Genomic DNA, 15742 nt, shown 5'->3' on the forward strand with positions numbered 1-15742 from the left:
CTGTTAATTGAAATGCATTCCAGGTGACTACCTCATGAAGCTGGTTGAGAGAATGCCAAGAGTGTGCAAAGTTGTCATCAAGGCAAATGGTGGCTATTTGAAGAATCTCAAATACATTTTGATTTGTTTAACACTTTTTATGGTTACTACATCATTCCATATGTGTTATTGGATAGTTTTGATGTCTTCACTGTTATTCTACAATGCAAAAAATTGTAAAAAATAAAGAAAAACCCTTGAATGAGTAGGTGTGTCCAAACTTTTGACTGGTGCTGTATATACCAATTGAATCTTGAAGAATATAACATAAATGCCTCAAGAGCAAAGTTCAAATGTCGTACCCCATCAGCTGAAGGCCCATTGAGATTTTCAGAATGACTTTTTGGGGAAGAGTGTGCCTGAAAAGAACAGTTCTTCTCTGTTTTATGATGTCATATACACTCTGCAAGAGTTCTGAGGAGCTGGTCATTACTGGTACTGTGTATCACTTCCTCTTTAATATTGAAATGTGGACATGCACATGTCTATGATGGCAAAGGGGTCTTCCAAGTAAGCAAAGGTCAGGCTCATGAGCCAGGGTGTGGTATTTACATGGAAACAATATTGAATATTTCCATTACTGTGTTGAATTCCAAGTAGTAACCTACGTATGTATGCATGACTACCAGTTCTCCCATATTGCCTCCTCATCCTACAGACGGGTCATGACGATTAATGACATTAGTGGTGTATGACTCTGACTGCTATTTTCAGTGTCCCTGCATGGTCTGGAAGGTCACTGTTCCAGTTAGGGGGTTTCTGTGTCTATGTGTTTATGTCTATGTGGTCAGACAGACAGCCAGCAGCCAGGTCATTGTCACTGCTCCTGAGAAACAGAAACTGGAAATGACATCACCACAAGATGTTACCTGAAACGTAGACGGGGGGGTCTTTGTCAGTATCCTGGGACCCACTACCTTCTGAAAAAGTTGGCAGGTGTTTCATGTCCCCTCAGCCACACTTTCTCTCTTTCTCTCTCTGTCTCTTTCTCACTCTTTCTCTCCTCCCCCGAACCCTCTCTCTCCCTCTATATTTCTCTGCAACTTTGAGTGGTCTGCTCATAAAGTAACAAAGCTACCGGTATCTGTGAAACATTATGACCATTAACCACACAACCAGCAGCAGCTAGGAAACACACGCTCCAAAACCACCACCATCATACTGATCAATACATTGATATTTTGCTTTATTACTGTGTGATAACACCTATATAATACCTATATTCAGCAACATATCATGATGTATTGATTCTGCAGTTTTGAATGAGTGCCAATGGTGTGGTTGGGTCAGCAGCTGTTGCAGTGCTTCTAGAACGCAACATATCTTATGACCCTGTGCTAGATGCATGTCACTCATTACATTTAAGGCAAAACGGGACTGTATGGAATGATTTTCTATTACATAATAAGATAATCTGCAGGACTAGGATAACTGCAGTTATGCCCTAAATACCACACTTCATTGAGCTGTAACTTTATTTTGTCTTAATTCATGACAGAGGTTTTGTTGTGTAAGGATATATAATACCTTATTTCAGACTGACATGTATTTATAATGTCGCCCATGCAGTATATGATGCATTGGTGGTGAGTAATTACACAGTAACCACAGTGTGATTTGTACTCGTGAGCTGAGGGGTTATCAGATCCACCCCCACTTCTCTTTTCCTGTCATCTCATCCTGTTCTGCTGAATGTGGTGGAGGAGTGGACTTTAATGAAGTAAAATAGGAGTGGGGGACTCCGTGGAGCTGCTGGCAGGCTTAGAGAGGGGACATTTAAAATCATTGCAGTGGAAGTATAGAGGAAAGGATATTGTAGAATTCAACTCAGAAGGTGTATATTCACCTGGATCCCAGTTCGAGGGGAGACTAAAGATGAACAACAAAACTTCTGATTCTGAGATCTCTCTCTCTCTCTCTCTCGACAGAGACAATGAGATGTACGGGGACGCCCAGCAGATTCACTTCTCTCTCTCAGCAGCAGAGGGAGACATCAGTGTAACGTGCAACGCCTCCAACCTAGTCAGTTGTAAAACTGCCTCTGCAACAGTAAAGTGTGGTAATGACACAACCATCCAAGGTACTTGGATATCATAATAATCCCTTCCGTACACTTTTCAGTCTGCTTATACGCTTATGCAGTCAAATATATTAATTTTGAGGGCCTTCCTCTGACACCGCCTGGTATAGAGGTCCTGGATGTCAGGAAGCTTGGCCCCAGTGATGTACTGGGCCGTACGCACTACCATCTGTAGTGCCTTGCGGTCGGAGGCCGAGCAGTTGCCATACCAGGCGGTGATGCAACTAGTCAGGATGCTCTCGATGGTGCAGCTGTAGAACTTTTTGAGGATCTGAGGGCCCATACCAAATCTTTTCAGTCTCCTGAGGGGGAATAGGGTTTGTTGTGCCCTCTTCACGACTGTCTTGGTGTGTTTGGACCATGATAGTTCGTTGGTGATGTGGACACCAAGGAACTTGAAGCTCTCAACCTGTTCCACTACAGCCCCGTCGATGAGAATGGGGGCGTGCTCAGTCCTCTTTTTTTCCCTGTAGTCCACAATCATCTCCTTTGTCTTGGTCACGTTGAGGGAGAGGTTGTTATCCTGGCACCACACAGCCAGGTCTCTTACCTCCTCCCCATCGGCTGTCTTATCGTTGTCGGTGTTCAGGCCTACCACTGTTGTGTTGTCGGCAAACTTAATGATGGTGTTGGAGTCGTGCCTGGCCATGCAGTAATGGGTGAACAGGGAGTACAGGAGGGGACTGAGCACGCACCCCTGATGGGCCCCCGTGTTGAGGATCAGCGTGGCAGATGTGTTGTTACCTACCCTTTTTTTCCTCATTTTGTCTGTCATAGTTGACGTGTACCTATGATGAAAATTACAGGCCTCTCTCATCTTTTTAAGTGGGAGAACTTGCACAATTGGTGGCTGACTAAATACTTTTTTTCCCCACTGTACCCAAAGATAATTGCATCTGTAATTGCTACAAAAGGTGGCTCTACAAAGCATTGACTTTGGGGGGGTGAATAATTATGCATGCTCAAGTTTTCTGTTTTGTTGTCTTATTTCTTGTTTGTTTCACAAGAAAAAATATTTTGCATCTTCAAAGTGGTAGGCATGTTGTGTAAATCAAATGATACAAACCCCCCAAAAAACAATTTTAATTCCAGGTTGTAAGGCATCAAAATAGGAAAAATGCCAAGGGGAGTGAATACTTTCGCAAGCCACGGTATATATGTGATATTTCATTTAATTTGTAATAAATTTGCAAACATTTCTAAAAACCAGTTTTTGCTTTGTCATTATGGGGGGGGGGGGTGTTTTAAATCCATTTTAGAATAAGGCTGTAACGTAACAAAAAAGTGGAAAAAGTCAAGGGGTCTGAATACTTTCCGAATGCACTGTAGGTGTCATAACCAGCCGTAAAGCGGTTATGATTGTGTCATAATGGGTTATGACCGTGTCATAATGTGTTATGACGCTGGATGTCAAGTAAAGTGTTACCGTACCTTCTATACCATGGATTGCTGCATGTTGTGAAAATGCATATTATTATTGTGATGCATAATTGCCATGGTACTTTTGTAAAATCTAGTCAATTAGCATTATGGGTAATGTAGTCATTCTACAGATTCAAAATGGACCTACAATTCATTACATCAAATGCATTATGACAGCATGATCTCCCCTTGCAACGTTGCCATTCCCCCAAAAAAAAAAAATATATATATATATATATATACAAAACACAGCAACATATTAACTGTACAGCCGGATGTAGAGTGATGTGCACATCCTGCACATTCCCCTCTTCTTACATAAGATCTCTTTGTCCTAATTTAATTGCTTTATCAATTTTCATCCTGGTTTCTTCCTTTGTGGATGGTTTTCATATGCGTCAGCAGGCTAGACTTTTGAGTGAAGCTTTTCCCACAGTCACCACAGCTAAATGGTTTCTCTCCTGTGTGAGTCAATTTATGCATGTTTAGGTGTTGCTTGAGATTGAAGCTCTTCCCACAGTCACAACAGCTAAATGTTTTCTCTCCTGTGTGAGTGAGTTTATGCTTCCTTAGGTTCCCCTTCAAATTGAAGCTTTTCCCGCAGTCACCACAGCTAAATGGTTTATCTCCTGTGTGAGTCAGTTTATGCTTCCTTAGGTTCCCCTTCAAATTGAAGCTTTTCCCACAGTCACCACAGCTAAATGGTTTCTCTCCTGTGTGAGTACGTATATGTTCAGATAGGGTCCACTTCTGATTGAAGCCTTTCCCACAGTCACTACAGCTAAATCGTTTCTCTCCTGTGTGAGTAAATATATGCTTCTTAAGGGACCCCTTCTGACTAAAGCCTTTTCCACAGACACCACAGCTAAATGGTTTCTTTTCTGCGTCAGTCAGTATATGCACGGTTAAGTGTTCTTTGAGATTGAAGCTCTTCCCAGAGTCAACACAGCTAAATGGTTTCTCTTCTGTGTTAATCATCATGTGCTTGGACAGATCTCCTTTCAGTTTGAAGGTCTTGCCACAAACAGGACAGGTGCAGGGTTTCCCACTGTGACAGAGTTGGACATGGGCCTTCAGTTTACAGGTGGAGTTGTAGTGTGTATTGCAGAAGCAGCATTCACTGGGTCTCTTCTTGGGGAGAGTAACATGCCTCTGCAGGTCAGCTTTCAGAGAAAACGTTTCACCACAGTCACAGCAGCGGTGAGTTTTTCTAGACGTGGTGATGGGTTTGGAATAGTGTTCCCCCAATGGTGGGCTGCTGTCAAGTCCTACTGGGTCGCGGCTTATGACTGAGCAGTGGCTGGAGTCATTGTTTTGATTATCTGGAGGGCCACAGGGATTGTCGAGACCCTTTAGGTGGGTCACAGTGCCAAAAGGTTTAGGATCCACTGGTTTAGAGTCACTCTCTCTGTTCTCCATAGTCTGGTTTTGGGGAAGAGTCAAGGACCAAAGTGGGTCCTCCTGATCACATTCACTTTTCACACAGAAAGGAGTGAATTTAAACTCTATGATATCAGCCTCCAGCCTTTGAAGCTGCTCTTCCTCCAGACTGGTGCCGAGTTTCTCCTGTTCCTCTTTAATCTGTGTGTGCTCTAGGTCCTCCTGCCCCAGACTGAGACTCCACTCCTGCTCACAGTGCTGCTGCTCAGGGGGAACCTCCTCTTCAGAAACTACGGGAGAGAGCTGCAGGGAGTCTGGAGCGAAGAAAAGAAGGAACAGAGGTTATCTATATAACACAAAATGAAATAGTATACTTGAATCATAGATCTCTATAATCTATACAGCCTTTAGACATACCTGAGTACACCTAGCTACACTAAACATACACAAATAGTATGTGGTATATTATAAGGTGCTAATTGAGCAAAATACAAGTTATCTGAACACAAGTGTGACGTGTAGAGAGTATTTTTTTATGTTTTGGTCAAATATCACAACTTAATTCAGCATATTGGTTATGAAATTGGACATTTAAAACCAGGGTTTTGATACTGAGCAATACATCAAAAATCCATGACAACAGGAAGCAGCAACAGTATGTTATCATTTTCAACTTATGTTTTGGGAATATACACTGCTCAAAAAAATAAAGGGAACACTTAAACAACACAATGTAACTCCAAGTCAATCACACTTCTGTGAAATCAAACTGTCCACTTAGGAAGCAACACTGATTGACAATACATTTCACATGCTGTTGTGCAAATGGAATAGACAACAGGTGGAAATGATAGGCAATTAGCAAGACACCCCCAATAAAGAAGTGGTTCTGCAGGTGGTGACCACAGACCACTTCTCAGTTCCTATGCTTCCTGGCTGATGTTTTGGTCACTTGGTCATGCTGCCGGTGCTTTCACTCTAGTGGTAGCATGAGACAGAGTCTACAACCCACACAAGTGGCTCAGGTAGTGCAGCTCATCCAGGATGGCACATCAATGCGAGCTGTGGCAAGAAGGTTTGCTGTGTCTGTCAGCGCATGGAGGCGCTACCAGGAGACAGGCCAGTACATCAGGAGACGTGGAGGAGGCCTTAGGAGGGCAACAACCCAGCAGCAGGACCGCTACCTCCGCCTTTGTGCAAGGAGGAGCAGGAGGAGCACTGCCAGAGCCCTGCAAAATGACCTCCAGCAGGCCACAAATGTGCATGTGTCTGCTCAAACGGTCAGAAACAGACTCCATGAGGGTGGTATGAGGGCCTGACGTCCACAGGTGGGGGTTGTGCTTACAGCCCAACACCGTGCAGGACGTTTGGCATTTGCCATCCTCCAGCATGACCGGTTTGGCGGTGGGTCAGTCATGGTGTGGGGTGGCATTTCTTTGGGGGGCCGCACAGCTCTCCATGTGCTCGCCAGAGGTAGCCTGACTGCCATTAGGTACCGAGATGAGATCCTCAGACCCCTTGTGAGACTATATGCTGGTGCGGTTGGCCCTGGGTTCCTCCTAATGCAAGACAATGCTAGACCTCATGTGGCTGGAGTGTGTCAGCAGTTCCTGCAAGAGGAAGACATTGATGCTATGGACTGGCCTGCCCGTTCCCCAGACCTGAATCCAATTGAGCACATCTGGGACATCATGTCTCACTCCATCCACCAACGCCACGTTGCACCACAGACTGTCCAGGAGTTGGCGGATGCTTTAGTCCAGGTCTGGGAGGAGATCCCTCAGGAGACCATCCGCCACCTCATCAGGAGCATGCCCAGGCGTTGTAGGGAGGTCATACAGGCACGTGGAGGCCACACACACTACTGAGCCTCATTTTGACTTGTTTTAAGGACATTACATCAAAGTTGGATCAGCCTGTAGTGTGGTATTCCACTTTAATTTTGAGGGTGACTCCAAATCCAGACCTCCATGGGTTGATAAATTTGATTTCCATTGATCATTTTTGTGTGATTTGGTTGTCAGCACATTCAACTATGTAAAGAAAAAAGTATTTAATAAGATTATTTCATTTATTCAGATCTAGGATGTGTTGTTTAAGTGTTCCCTTTATTTTTTTGAGCAGTGTAAATTGTACTTTTAAGACAATTTTTCAACAGAGATCTACTTAAATCAGGTAAAAACTGCCGAATGAGCCCCAAAAAGTGCTATGATTTGGCCTGCCTAGCTAATTGGCAGTGTTGGGGAGTAGTGAACTACATGTAGTTTAAAGGCCCAATGCAGCTGTTTTTAAATAAATATCAAATCATTTCTGGGTAACAATTAGGTATCTTACTGTAATAGTTTTCCATTAAAATGGCCAAAATTGCTCTTAAACAAAAATGTGGCTAGGACTGTCTGGGAGTGGTCTGAATGGGGAGGGGGAAACTTAAAAATAGCTGTTATTGGCAGAGAGGTTTGGAACCCTCTTTATTATCGGTCTATAAACCAATTTACCACCTGGTGATATCACCAGGCAAGCCAAAACTCCCACCCATGCAAACAGGCCGATTAGAAGGTCCTGTGTAGATTGTATTTTCAACCAGCAAGTATCAGGAATTAACAATGATCACATTTTTTCACACTATTACAGCGTTCGCTTCATCAGCTGTTGTACAATATGATACAAAACAGGAAAAACTAAATTTTGACTGTACCGGGCCTTTAACAAGTCATTTACATTTACATTTTTTTATTTTTCATACCCCCCGTGGGAAGCGAACCCACAACCCTGGCGTTGCAAACGCCATGCTCTACCAACTGAGCTACATCCCCGCCGGCCATTCCCTCCCCTACCCTGGATGACGCTGGGCCAATTGTGCGCCGCCCCATGGGTCTCCCGGTCGCGGCCGGCTACGACAGAGCCTGGATTCGAACCAGGATCTGTCGTACCTACCTGCCTTAGACCACTGCGCCACTCGGGACTCATTTAATTACATTTTGCAGTATCTTGGTGGTAATTTAACTAAATTAAAATCTTGGTAGTGTTTTCAGAAGTTAAACACTTTTTTGCCATGTAGAGGTGTTGCTAACTACTGGAACTTGCTTTTTCAGTATCAGACCTACTTAATCCTCACTTGAAGTAGTTTTTGTTTTTAATAGGCAAAATTACACATTCTGTTCTTGCAATAGGTAGTCTATGTCATTTCAGATTTAGATATGATAATTTATCTCTAAGTAGTTTGTGAACTACTTTTTAAAAGTAACTTGAGTTAAAAGTCAAATGCAGACGTTTTTACCTCAACATCAAATAATTTCTGGGTGACATTAAGTACCTTACTGTGATTTGTTTTAAATGAAAATGGTAAAAAATAAAAATAATACACTATATATACAAAAGTATGTGGACACCCCTTCAAATTAGTGGATTTGGTTATTTCAACCACACCTGTTGCTGACAGGTGTATAAAATAGAGCACACAGCCATGCAATCTCCATAGACAAACATTGGCAGTAGAATGGCCTTACTGAAGAGCTCAGTGACTTTCAACTTCGCACTGTCATAGGATGCCACCTTTCCAACAAGTCAGTTCATCAAATTTCTGCCCTGCTAGAGCTGCCCTGGTCAACTGTAAGTGCTGTTATTGTGAAGTGGAAATGTCTAGGAGCAACAACGGCTCAGCAGCGAAGTGGTAGGACACACAAGCTCACAGAATGGGAGTGCCGAGTGCTGAAGAGCTTCATGAAATGGGTTTCCATGGCCGATCAGCCGCACACAAGCCTAAGATCACCATGCGCAATGCCAAGCGTCGGCTGGAGTGGTGTAAAGCTTGCCGCCATTGGACTCTGGAGCAGTGGAAACGCGTTCTCTGGAGTAATGAATCACCCTTCAACATCTGGCAGTCCAACTGACGAATCTGAGTTTGGCGGATGCCAAGAGAACACTACCTGCCCCAATGCATAGTGCCAAGTGTAAAGTTTGGTGGAGGAGGAATAATGGTCTGGGGCTGTTTTTCATGGTTCTGGCTAGGCCCCATAGTTGCATTGAAGGGAAATCTTAACACTAAAGCATACAATGACATTCTAGACGATTCTGTGCTTCCAACTTTGTGGCAGCAGTTTGGGGAAGGCCCTTTCCTTTTTCAGCATGACACTGCCCCCGTGCACAAAGCGAGGTCCATACAGAAATGGTTTGTCAAGATCAGTGTGGAAGAACTTGACTGGCCTGCACAGAGCCTTGACCTCAACCCTATTGAACACCTTTGGGATTAATTGGAATGCCGACTGTGAGCCAGGCCTAATCGCCCAACATCAGTGCCCGACCTCAATAATGCTCTTGTGGTTGAATGGAAGTCCCCACAGAAATTTTCCAACATCTAGTGGAAAGCCTTCCCAGAAGAGTGGAGGCTGTTATAGCAGCAAAGGGGGAACCAACTCCATATTAATGCCCATGATTTTGGAATGAGAAGTTCAACGAGCAGGTGTCCACATACTTTTGGTGAAAGAGCAATTTCTAAATTTTTGATAGGACTGTCTGGGAGTGTTCTGAGTGGGGTTGGGAATACTGAAAACTAGCTTTTATAGCTGCGAAGAGACAGAATCACTAGATCATTTATTCTGGTATTGCCCCTATGTAGCTTGTTTCTGGTCACAGGTTCATGAATGGCTGAAAAATCACACCACTCACCTAAAACTAACCATACAAATAGCACTGTTGGGAGATTAGGAAAACCATAGTCAATCAACAAAAAATAACTCTTCAGTAAAAATATTAATCTTTGACTTACAATCTGTAGATACTATGCAATTACAACGGTTCAGAATTTATGTGAAACAACATAGCACAGTTGAAAAATAAATGGCACATGGAAATCATAAGAGGGTGGTCTACAGAAATACGTGGGGTGGGGCTGAGGGTAGCTGAGGGGTAAGATTAAAAGCTCATGATTTATAATAGTTATGACTAAAAACACTATATCACGTTTACCTGATATGTTTAAGTACTATCTATCCAGATGTCAGAGTTGGGCTCAATTCGAATTAAAGGCAGTCAATTCAGGAAATATATATTTTTTTAAATTCAGAAATGTAAATAAATTTGAAATAAATAGCTTCTACTTGTCAGTTTATTAAGAAGGAATTGAAAATCATTTGTAATTTTAGTTTATTTTCTGAATTGACTGCCTTCAATTTGAATTGAGCCCTATCCTGATGTATAACAAATAACTATATTTTTGCTGTGTAAAAAAAGTGCCATGTATGTCAAATGTGTGTATTATGTACAAAAAAAAGAGGCTGTAAAAACAAAGTTATTTGTCTTCTGATCGCAAAAATTGGCTAAAAAAACTAAAAGTAGCTGTTATTGGCAGAGAAGTTTGGAACTCTTTCTTATTGGTCTATTAACTAATTTACCGCCTGGTGATGTCACCAGGTAGGCCAAAACTCCATCCCACCGAAACGGGATGAAATGTCAGGCTCTTTTCAAACAGCTCTTACACTAAAAGGGCATTATCATAATTTTCACAATTTCACAGCATTATTCCAACCTCATAGTGTGGAAATATAAAATACAGGAAAATCACGTTTTTGACTGCACTAGGCCTTCAAGTAAACTATATTTTCTTAAGGGTGGCTTTCACGTAGCTTAACTTCCTTAAGTGTGAAGTACCTTCACAGTATACCTATTAAGTGTACCTACTAAGTGCACCAAAATCGAAGTTTAGACATTTCTAACATATACTGCCCTAATTTTTGTAGGAGAAGTACATATAAAATGACAGATTAATCTCTCGTGAAGTTTCATGACTTTACTTACACATTTTTTTTTTATAAGATAAAATATTTCATAAAATATGTGAAAAGTCCAGACTAGGCTTAATGGGTACCAAGTGTACCCTTTAAGCCCATGCATGGGTGTTCCAAATAAGCCAACCTCTTAAATAATCAATTTGAATTCATTTCCAAATGTTCAAAAATTACAAACTGACATTTCTTATGTAAAATTATATACTGAACAAAAATAAAAACTCAACATGTAAAGTGTTGGTCCCATGTTTCATAAGCTGAAATAAACGATCCCAGAAATTTTCCATATGCACAAGAAGCGTATTTCTCTCAAATGTTGTGCACAAATTTGTTTACATCCCTGTTAGTGAACATTTCTCATTTGCCAAGATATTCCATCCACCTGACAGGTGTGGCATAGCAAGAAGCTGATTAAACAGCATGATCATTACACAGGTGCACCTTGTGCTGGGGACAATAAAAGGCCACTCTAAAATGTGCAGTTTTGTCACACAACACAATGTCACAGATGTCTCAAGATTTGAGGGAGTGTGCAATTGGCATGCTGACTGCAGGAATGTCCACCAGAGCTGTTACCGGAAAATGTAATGTTCATTTCTCTCGTTTTAGAGAATTTGGTAGTAAGTCCAACCGGCCTCACAACCGCAGACCACGTGTAACCACGCCAGCCCAGGACCTCCACATCCAGCTTCTTCAACTGCGGGATCGTCTGAGACCAGCCACCCGGACAGCTGATGAAACTGTGGGTTTGCACATCCGAAGAATTTCTGCACAAACTGTCAGAAACCATCTCAGGGAATCTCATCCGTGTGCTCGTCATCCTCACCAGGGTCTTGACCTGACTGCAGTTCACCATCATAACCGACTTCTGTGTGTATGGTGTCTCGTGGGCGAGCAGTTTGCTGATGTCAACATTGTGAACACAGTGCCCCATGGTGGCGGTGGGGTTATGGTATGGGCAGGCATAAGCTACTGACAATGAACACAATTGCATTTTATCAATGGCAATTTGAATGCACAGAGATACCGTGATGAGATCCTGAGGCCCATTGTCGTGCCATTTATCCGTCGCCATCACCTCATGTTTCAGCATGATAATGCACGGCCCCATGTTGCAAGGATCTGTACACAATTCCTGGAAGCTGAAAATGTCCCAGTTCTTCCATGGCCTACATTCTCATCAGACATGTCACCCATTGAGCATGTTTGGGGATGCTCTGGATCGACAACTACGACTGCGTGTTCCAGTTCCCGCAAATATCCAGCAACATTGCACAGCCATTGAAGAGTTGGTCAACATTCCACAGGCCACCATCAACAGCCTGATCAACTCTATGTGAAGGAGATGTGTTGCACTGCATGAGGCAAATTGTGGTCACACCAGATACTGACTGGTTTTCTGATCCACGCCCCTACCTTTTTATTTTAAAGGTATCTGTGACAAACATACGCATATCTGTATTCCCAGTAATGTGAAATCCATAGATTAGGGCCAAATTAATTTATTTCAATTGACTGATTACCTTATATTAACTGTAACTCAGTAAAATCTTTGAAATTGTTACATGTTGCGTTTATATTTTGGTTCAGTATACATACGAACCTATACATGTTATCTTCGGTGTGATCCGCAGCAGTCTCCGTAGCCGATCATTCTCCTCCTGGTACACAACTACCGTTTTCTCAACTGCCCCGAAAATCTCCACAGCAGTAGCCATTAAACGCTCATTCAAAAACACACGCAACAACTCTAGTTTAGACATTTTCTATCAAATTAGTGTTGGGTAGCAAATTCAATTGAGTCAGTTGGTATTTCTTTACTCCACACAATGAACGTTCAAAATCAAAACAAATTCGTCTCAAATCCTACTTCCGTGTTATACTCAAGGATTTTTAGAAGATACCTTAGTTCTAATGCGTGGCAAGTCCAGAAACGCATAACAGCGCCGCCAGCTGGTTGGGGGTTTGCTACTGTGCAAGGTAGCCATCCTACAGACGAGTAAAGGGAAACGATGACTACATAAAAATAAAAAAAACATTAGACAAACAGTGGTTCTAGCTCCCCTATGGGGCTCCGCTCCACTCATAGAACTGGAGTTACACTCCGGTAACTAATCGTTATCATAAGTACGGGATGATCTGGGAGAATCAATTACTTCTCAGGAGTCGATTGTATATCAATACTCCATAAAATAATACATCTATATCATGAATTAGCAGAATTAGGTGAAAATGCATGAGAAATAGTATTTGACAAATGGAAGGAGATCTATTCTGGAAAGTATATATTTAATGTATCAACAATAACATCAGTCTGACCATTCATTCTCCACAGCTAAATGGTTTCTCTCCTGTGTGAGTTAGTTTGTGCTTCCTTAGGTAACCTTTGAAACTGAAGCTTTTCCCACAGTCCCCACAGATGAATAATTTATCTCCTGTGTGAGTCAGTTTGTGCAGAGTTTGGGTCTTTAGGGTCTGTCTGCCTTAGCCCAGGAACATACTCTTAATGAGTATAGGTGAGCCTACCATTACTCCCTAAGGTCCAAGGACCTTATATGTTATTTTTCAGAGGTAGACGGGCTCTGGCAGCCAAAACAGCCAAATACTCCATCTAAATGTGAATTGATTCTCCATTGCAATACAGTTCTAGAAACATAAAGCCCTTTACTTTCATTTCACATAAAAATAATTTTGCAACTGCAAAATGTCCCCTAGAGTCGTTTTCCGCGCCACAGCGGAAATCTAAATAGCATAATCAAAAAATCCTAATGAAACTCTGTCAATTTAAGATAGAGATATATTTTTTGTTGTTGTTGCATTGGATGTGTCTCAATCCACCGCATCCGTCTTTGTCGCACTTCCACATCTGCATGTGAAAGGTGATAGAGCTAGAGCGGTATTTGTCAGACCATGAGACATCCTGAAAATCGGTCTTCTCACAAAATCATCTGTAGCATCTGAACTATTATAACCCCTCTATGGAACGATGAGACTCTCACGAACATGATGGTGTTCCCCGTTTTGCTCTACGACCTCCAAAAGTGTCTGGAGACTGGTCTGAAGTCAGTTCAGCCGATCTGCCAACTTCTGTCTGTAGCATCCGAACCGTTTGGGCTATACACTAATATGACCCCTCTGTACAAAGGTGAGTCTCTCAGGAACATGTACAGTGAATTCGGAAAGTATTTAGACCCCTTCCTTTCTCCAGAAGTTAATCATTTCATGTCTTTGGATCATTGCTTCAAATTTTGGGATCAGTCCCGCCATGAGGTACTTCAAAAATATAAAATATATACAGTGCATTCTGAAAGTATTCAGACCCATTGACTTTTTCCACATTTTGTTAAGTTACAGCCTTATTCTAAAATTGATCAAATTATTATTTTTTCTCATCAATCTACACACAATACCCCATAATGACAAAGTGAATACAGTAAAAAAATAAAAAAATAACTGAAATACCTTATTTACATAAGTATTCAGACCCTTTGCTATGAGACTTGAAACTGAGCAATCGGGGGAGAAGGGCCTTGGTCAGGGAGGTGGCCAAGAACCCAATGGTCACTCTGACAGAGCTCCAGAGTTACTCCGTGGAGATGGGAGAACCTTCCAGAAGGAAGGTAGAGTGGTCAGATGGAAGCCACTCCTCAGTAAAAAGCACATGACAGCCCGCTTGGAGTTTGCCAAAAGGCACCTAAAGGACTCTCAGACCATGAGAAACAAGATTCTCTGGTCTGATGAAACCAAGATTGAACTCTTTTGGCTGAATGCCAAGCGTCACGTCTGGAGGAAAACCGGCACCATCCCTACGGTGAAGCATGGTGGTGGTGGCAGCATCATGCTGTGAGGATGTTTTTCAGTGGCAGGGACTGGGAGACTAGTCAGGATCGAGGAAAAGATGAACAGAGGAAAGTACAGAGAGATCCTTGATGAAAACCTGCTCCAGAGCGCTCAGGACCTCAGATTGGGGCAAAGATTCACCTTCCAACAGGACAACGACCCTAAGCTCACAGCCAAGACAAGTGGCTTTGGGACAAGTCTCTGAATGTCCTTGAGTGGCCCAGCCAGAGCCCGGAATTGAACCAGATCGAACATCTCTGGAGAGACCTGAAAATAACTGTGCAGCGACACTCCCCATGCAACCTGACAGAGGTTGAGAGGATCTGCAGAGAAGAATGGGAGAAACTCCCTAAATACCGGTGTGACAAGCTTGTAGCGTCATACCCAAGAAGACGAGGCTGTAATGGCTGCCAAAGGTGCTTCAACAAAGTACTGAGTAAAGGGTCTGAATACTTACATATTTTGTCATTATGGGGTATTGTGTGTAGATTGGTGACGAAAACCCCCAATTTAATCCATTTTAGAATAAGGCTTTAAGCCTTATTAAGTAAAGGGGTCTGAATACTTTCCGAATGTACTATACGTGTCGGTTGTTTTGTTTTAGGGCGCACCCACAGGCCTCACACGACTCGTCTGAAGGTCCCCGGGACCAGTTGAAAAAATGAATGGACGTATATATGGAGATTGTTTAATGCCAAACACATGGAGTTAAATACATGTAAAAAATAAATAAACATTTCCTGATCTTTCTTATATCTCTCAGTTATAGGAGAGACACTTCAGAACAAACTTATTTTTGATATTTTTTAGGACTATCTGTTGTTCCATGTACTGAATCTGTTATTCAATGTGTTTGTATGGACTAATAGCAGTAAGGCCAAAAATACATTTTCAACAAATAATTTTTGTACAGTGATGGAAAAAAGTATTTGATCCCCTGCTGATTTTGTACGTTTGCCCATTGACAAAGAAATGATCAGTCTATAATTTGAATGGTAGGTTTATTTGAACAGTGAGAGACAGAATAACAACAACAAAAATCCAGAAAAACGCATGTCAAAAATGTTATAAATTGATTTGCATTTTAATGAGGGAAATAAGTATTTGACCCCTCTGCAAAACATGACTTAGTACGGTGGCAAAACCCTTGTTGGCAATCACAGAGGTCAGACGTTTCTTGTAGTTGGCCACCAGGTTT

General features: G+C 42.2%; 1 protein-coding gene across 1 annotated transcript; it reads right to left on the minus strand.

The window, feature by feature from the left end:
* Window positions 1-3389: 3389 nt before the first annotated feature.
* LOC121572751 (gastrula zinc finger protein XlCGF46.1-like) lies at window positions 3390-12575 on the minus strand. Its single transcript, XM_041884776.2, has 2 exons — window positions 12308-12575; window positions 3390-5235 (listed from the first exon to the last, which is right to left on the minus strand). Exons 1-2 carry the CDS (start codon window positions 12465-12467, stop codon window positions 3893-3895), a joined length of 1503 nt encoding a protein of 500 aa, XP_041740710.1. The 5' UTR covers window positions 12468-12575; the 3' UTR covers window positions 3390-3892.
* Between the last annotated feature and the right edge of the window lie 3167 nt (window positions 12576-15742).

This window comes from Coregonus clupeaformis, chromosome 8, assembly GCF_020615455.1.
Source record: "Coregonus clupeaformis isolate EN_2021a chromosome 8, ASM2061545v1, whole genome shotgun sequence".
Taxonomy (NCBI): domain Eukaryota; kingdom Metazoa; phylum Chordata; class Actinopteri; order Salmoniformes; family Salmonidae; genus Coregonus; species Coregonus clupeaformis.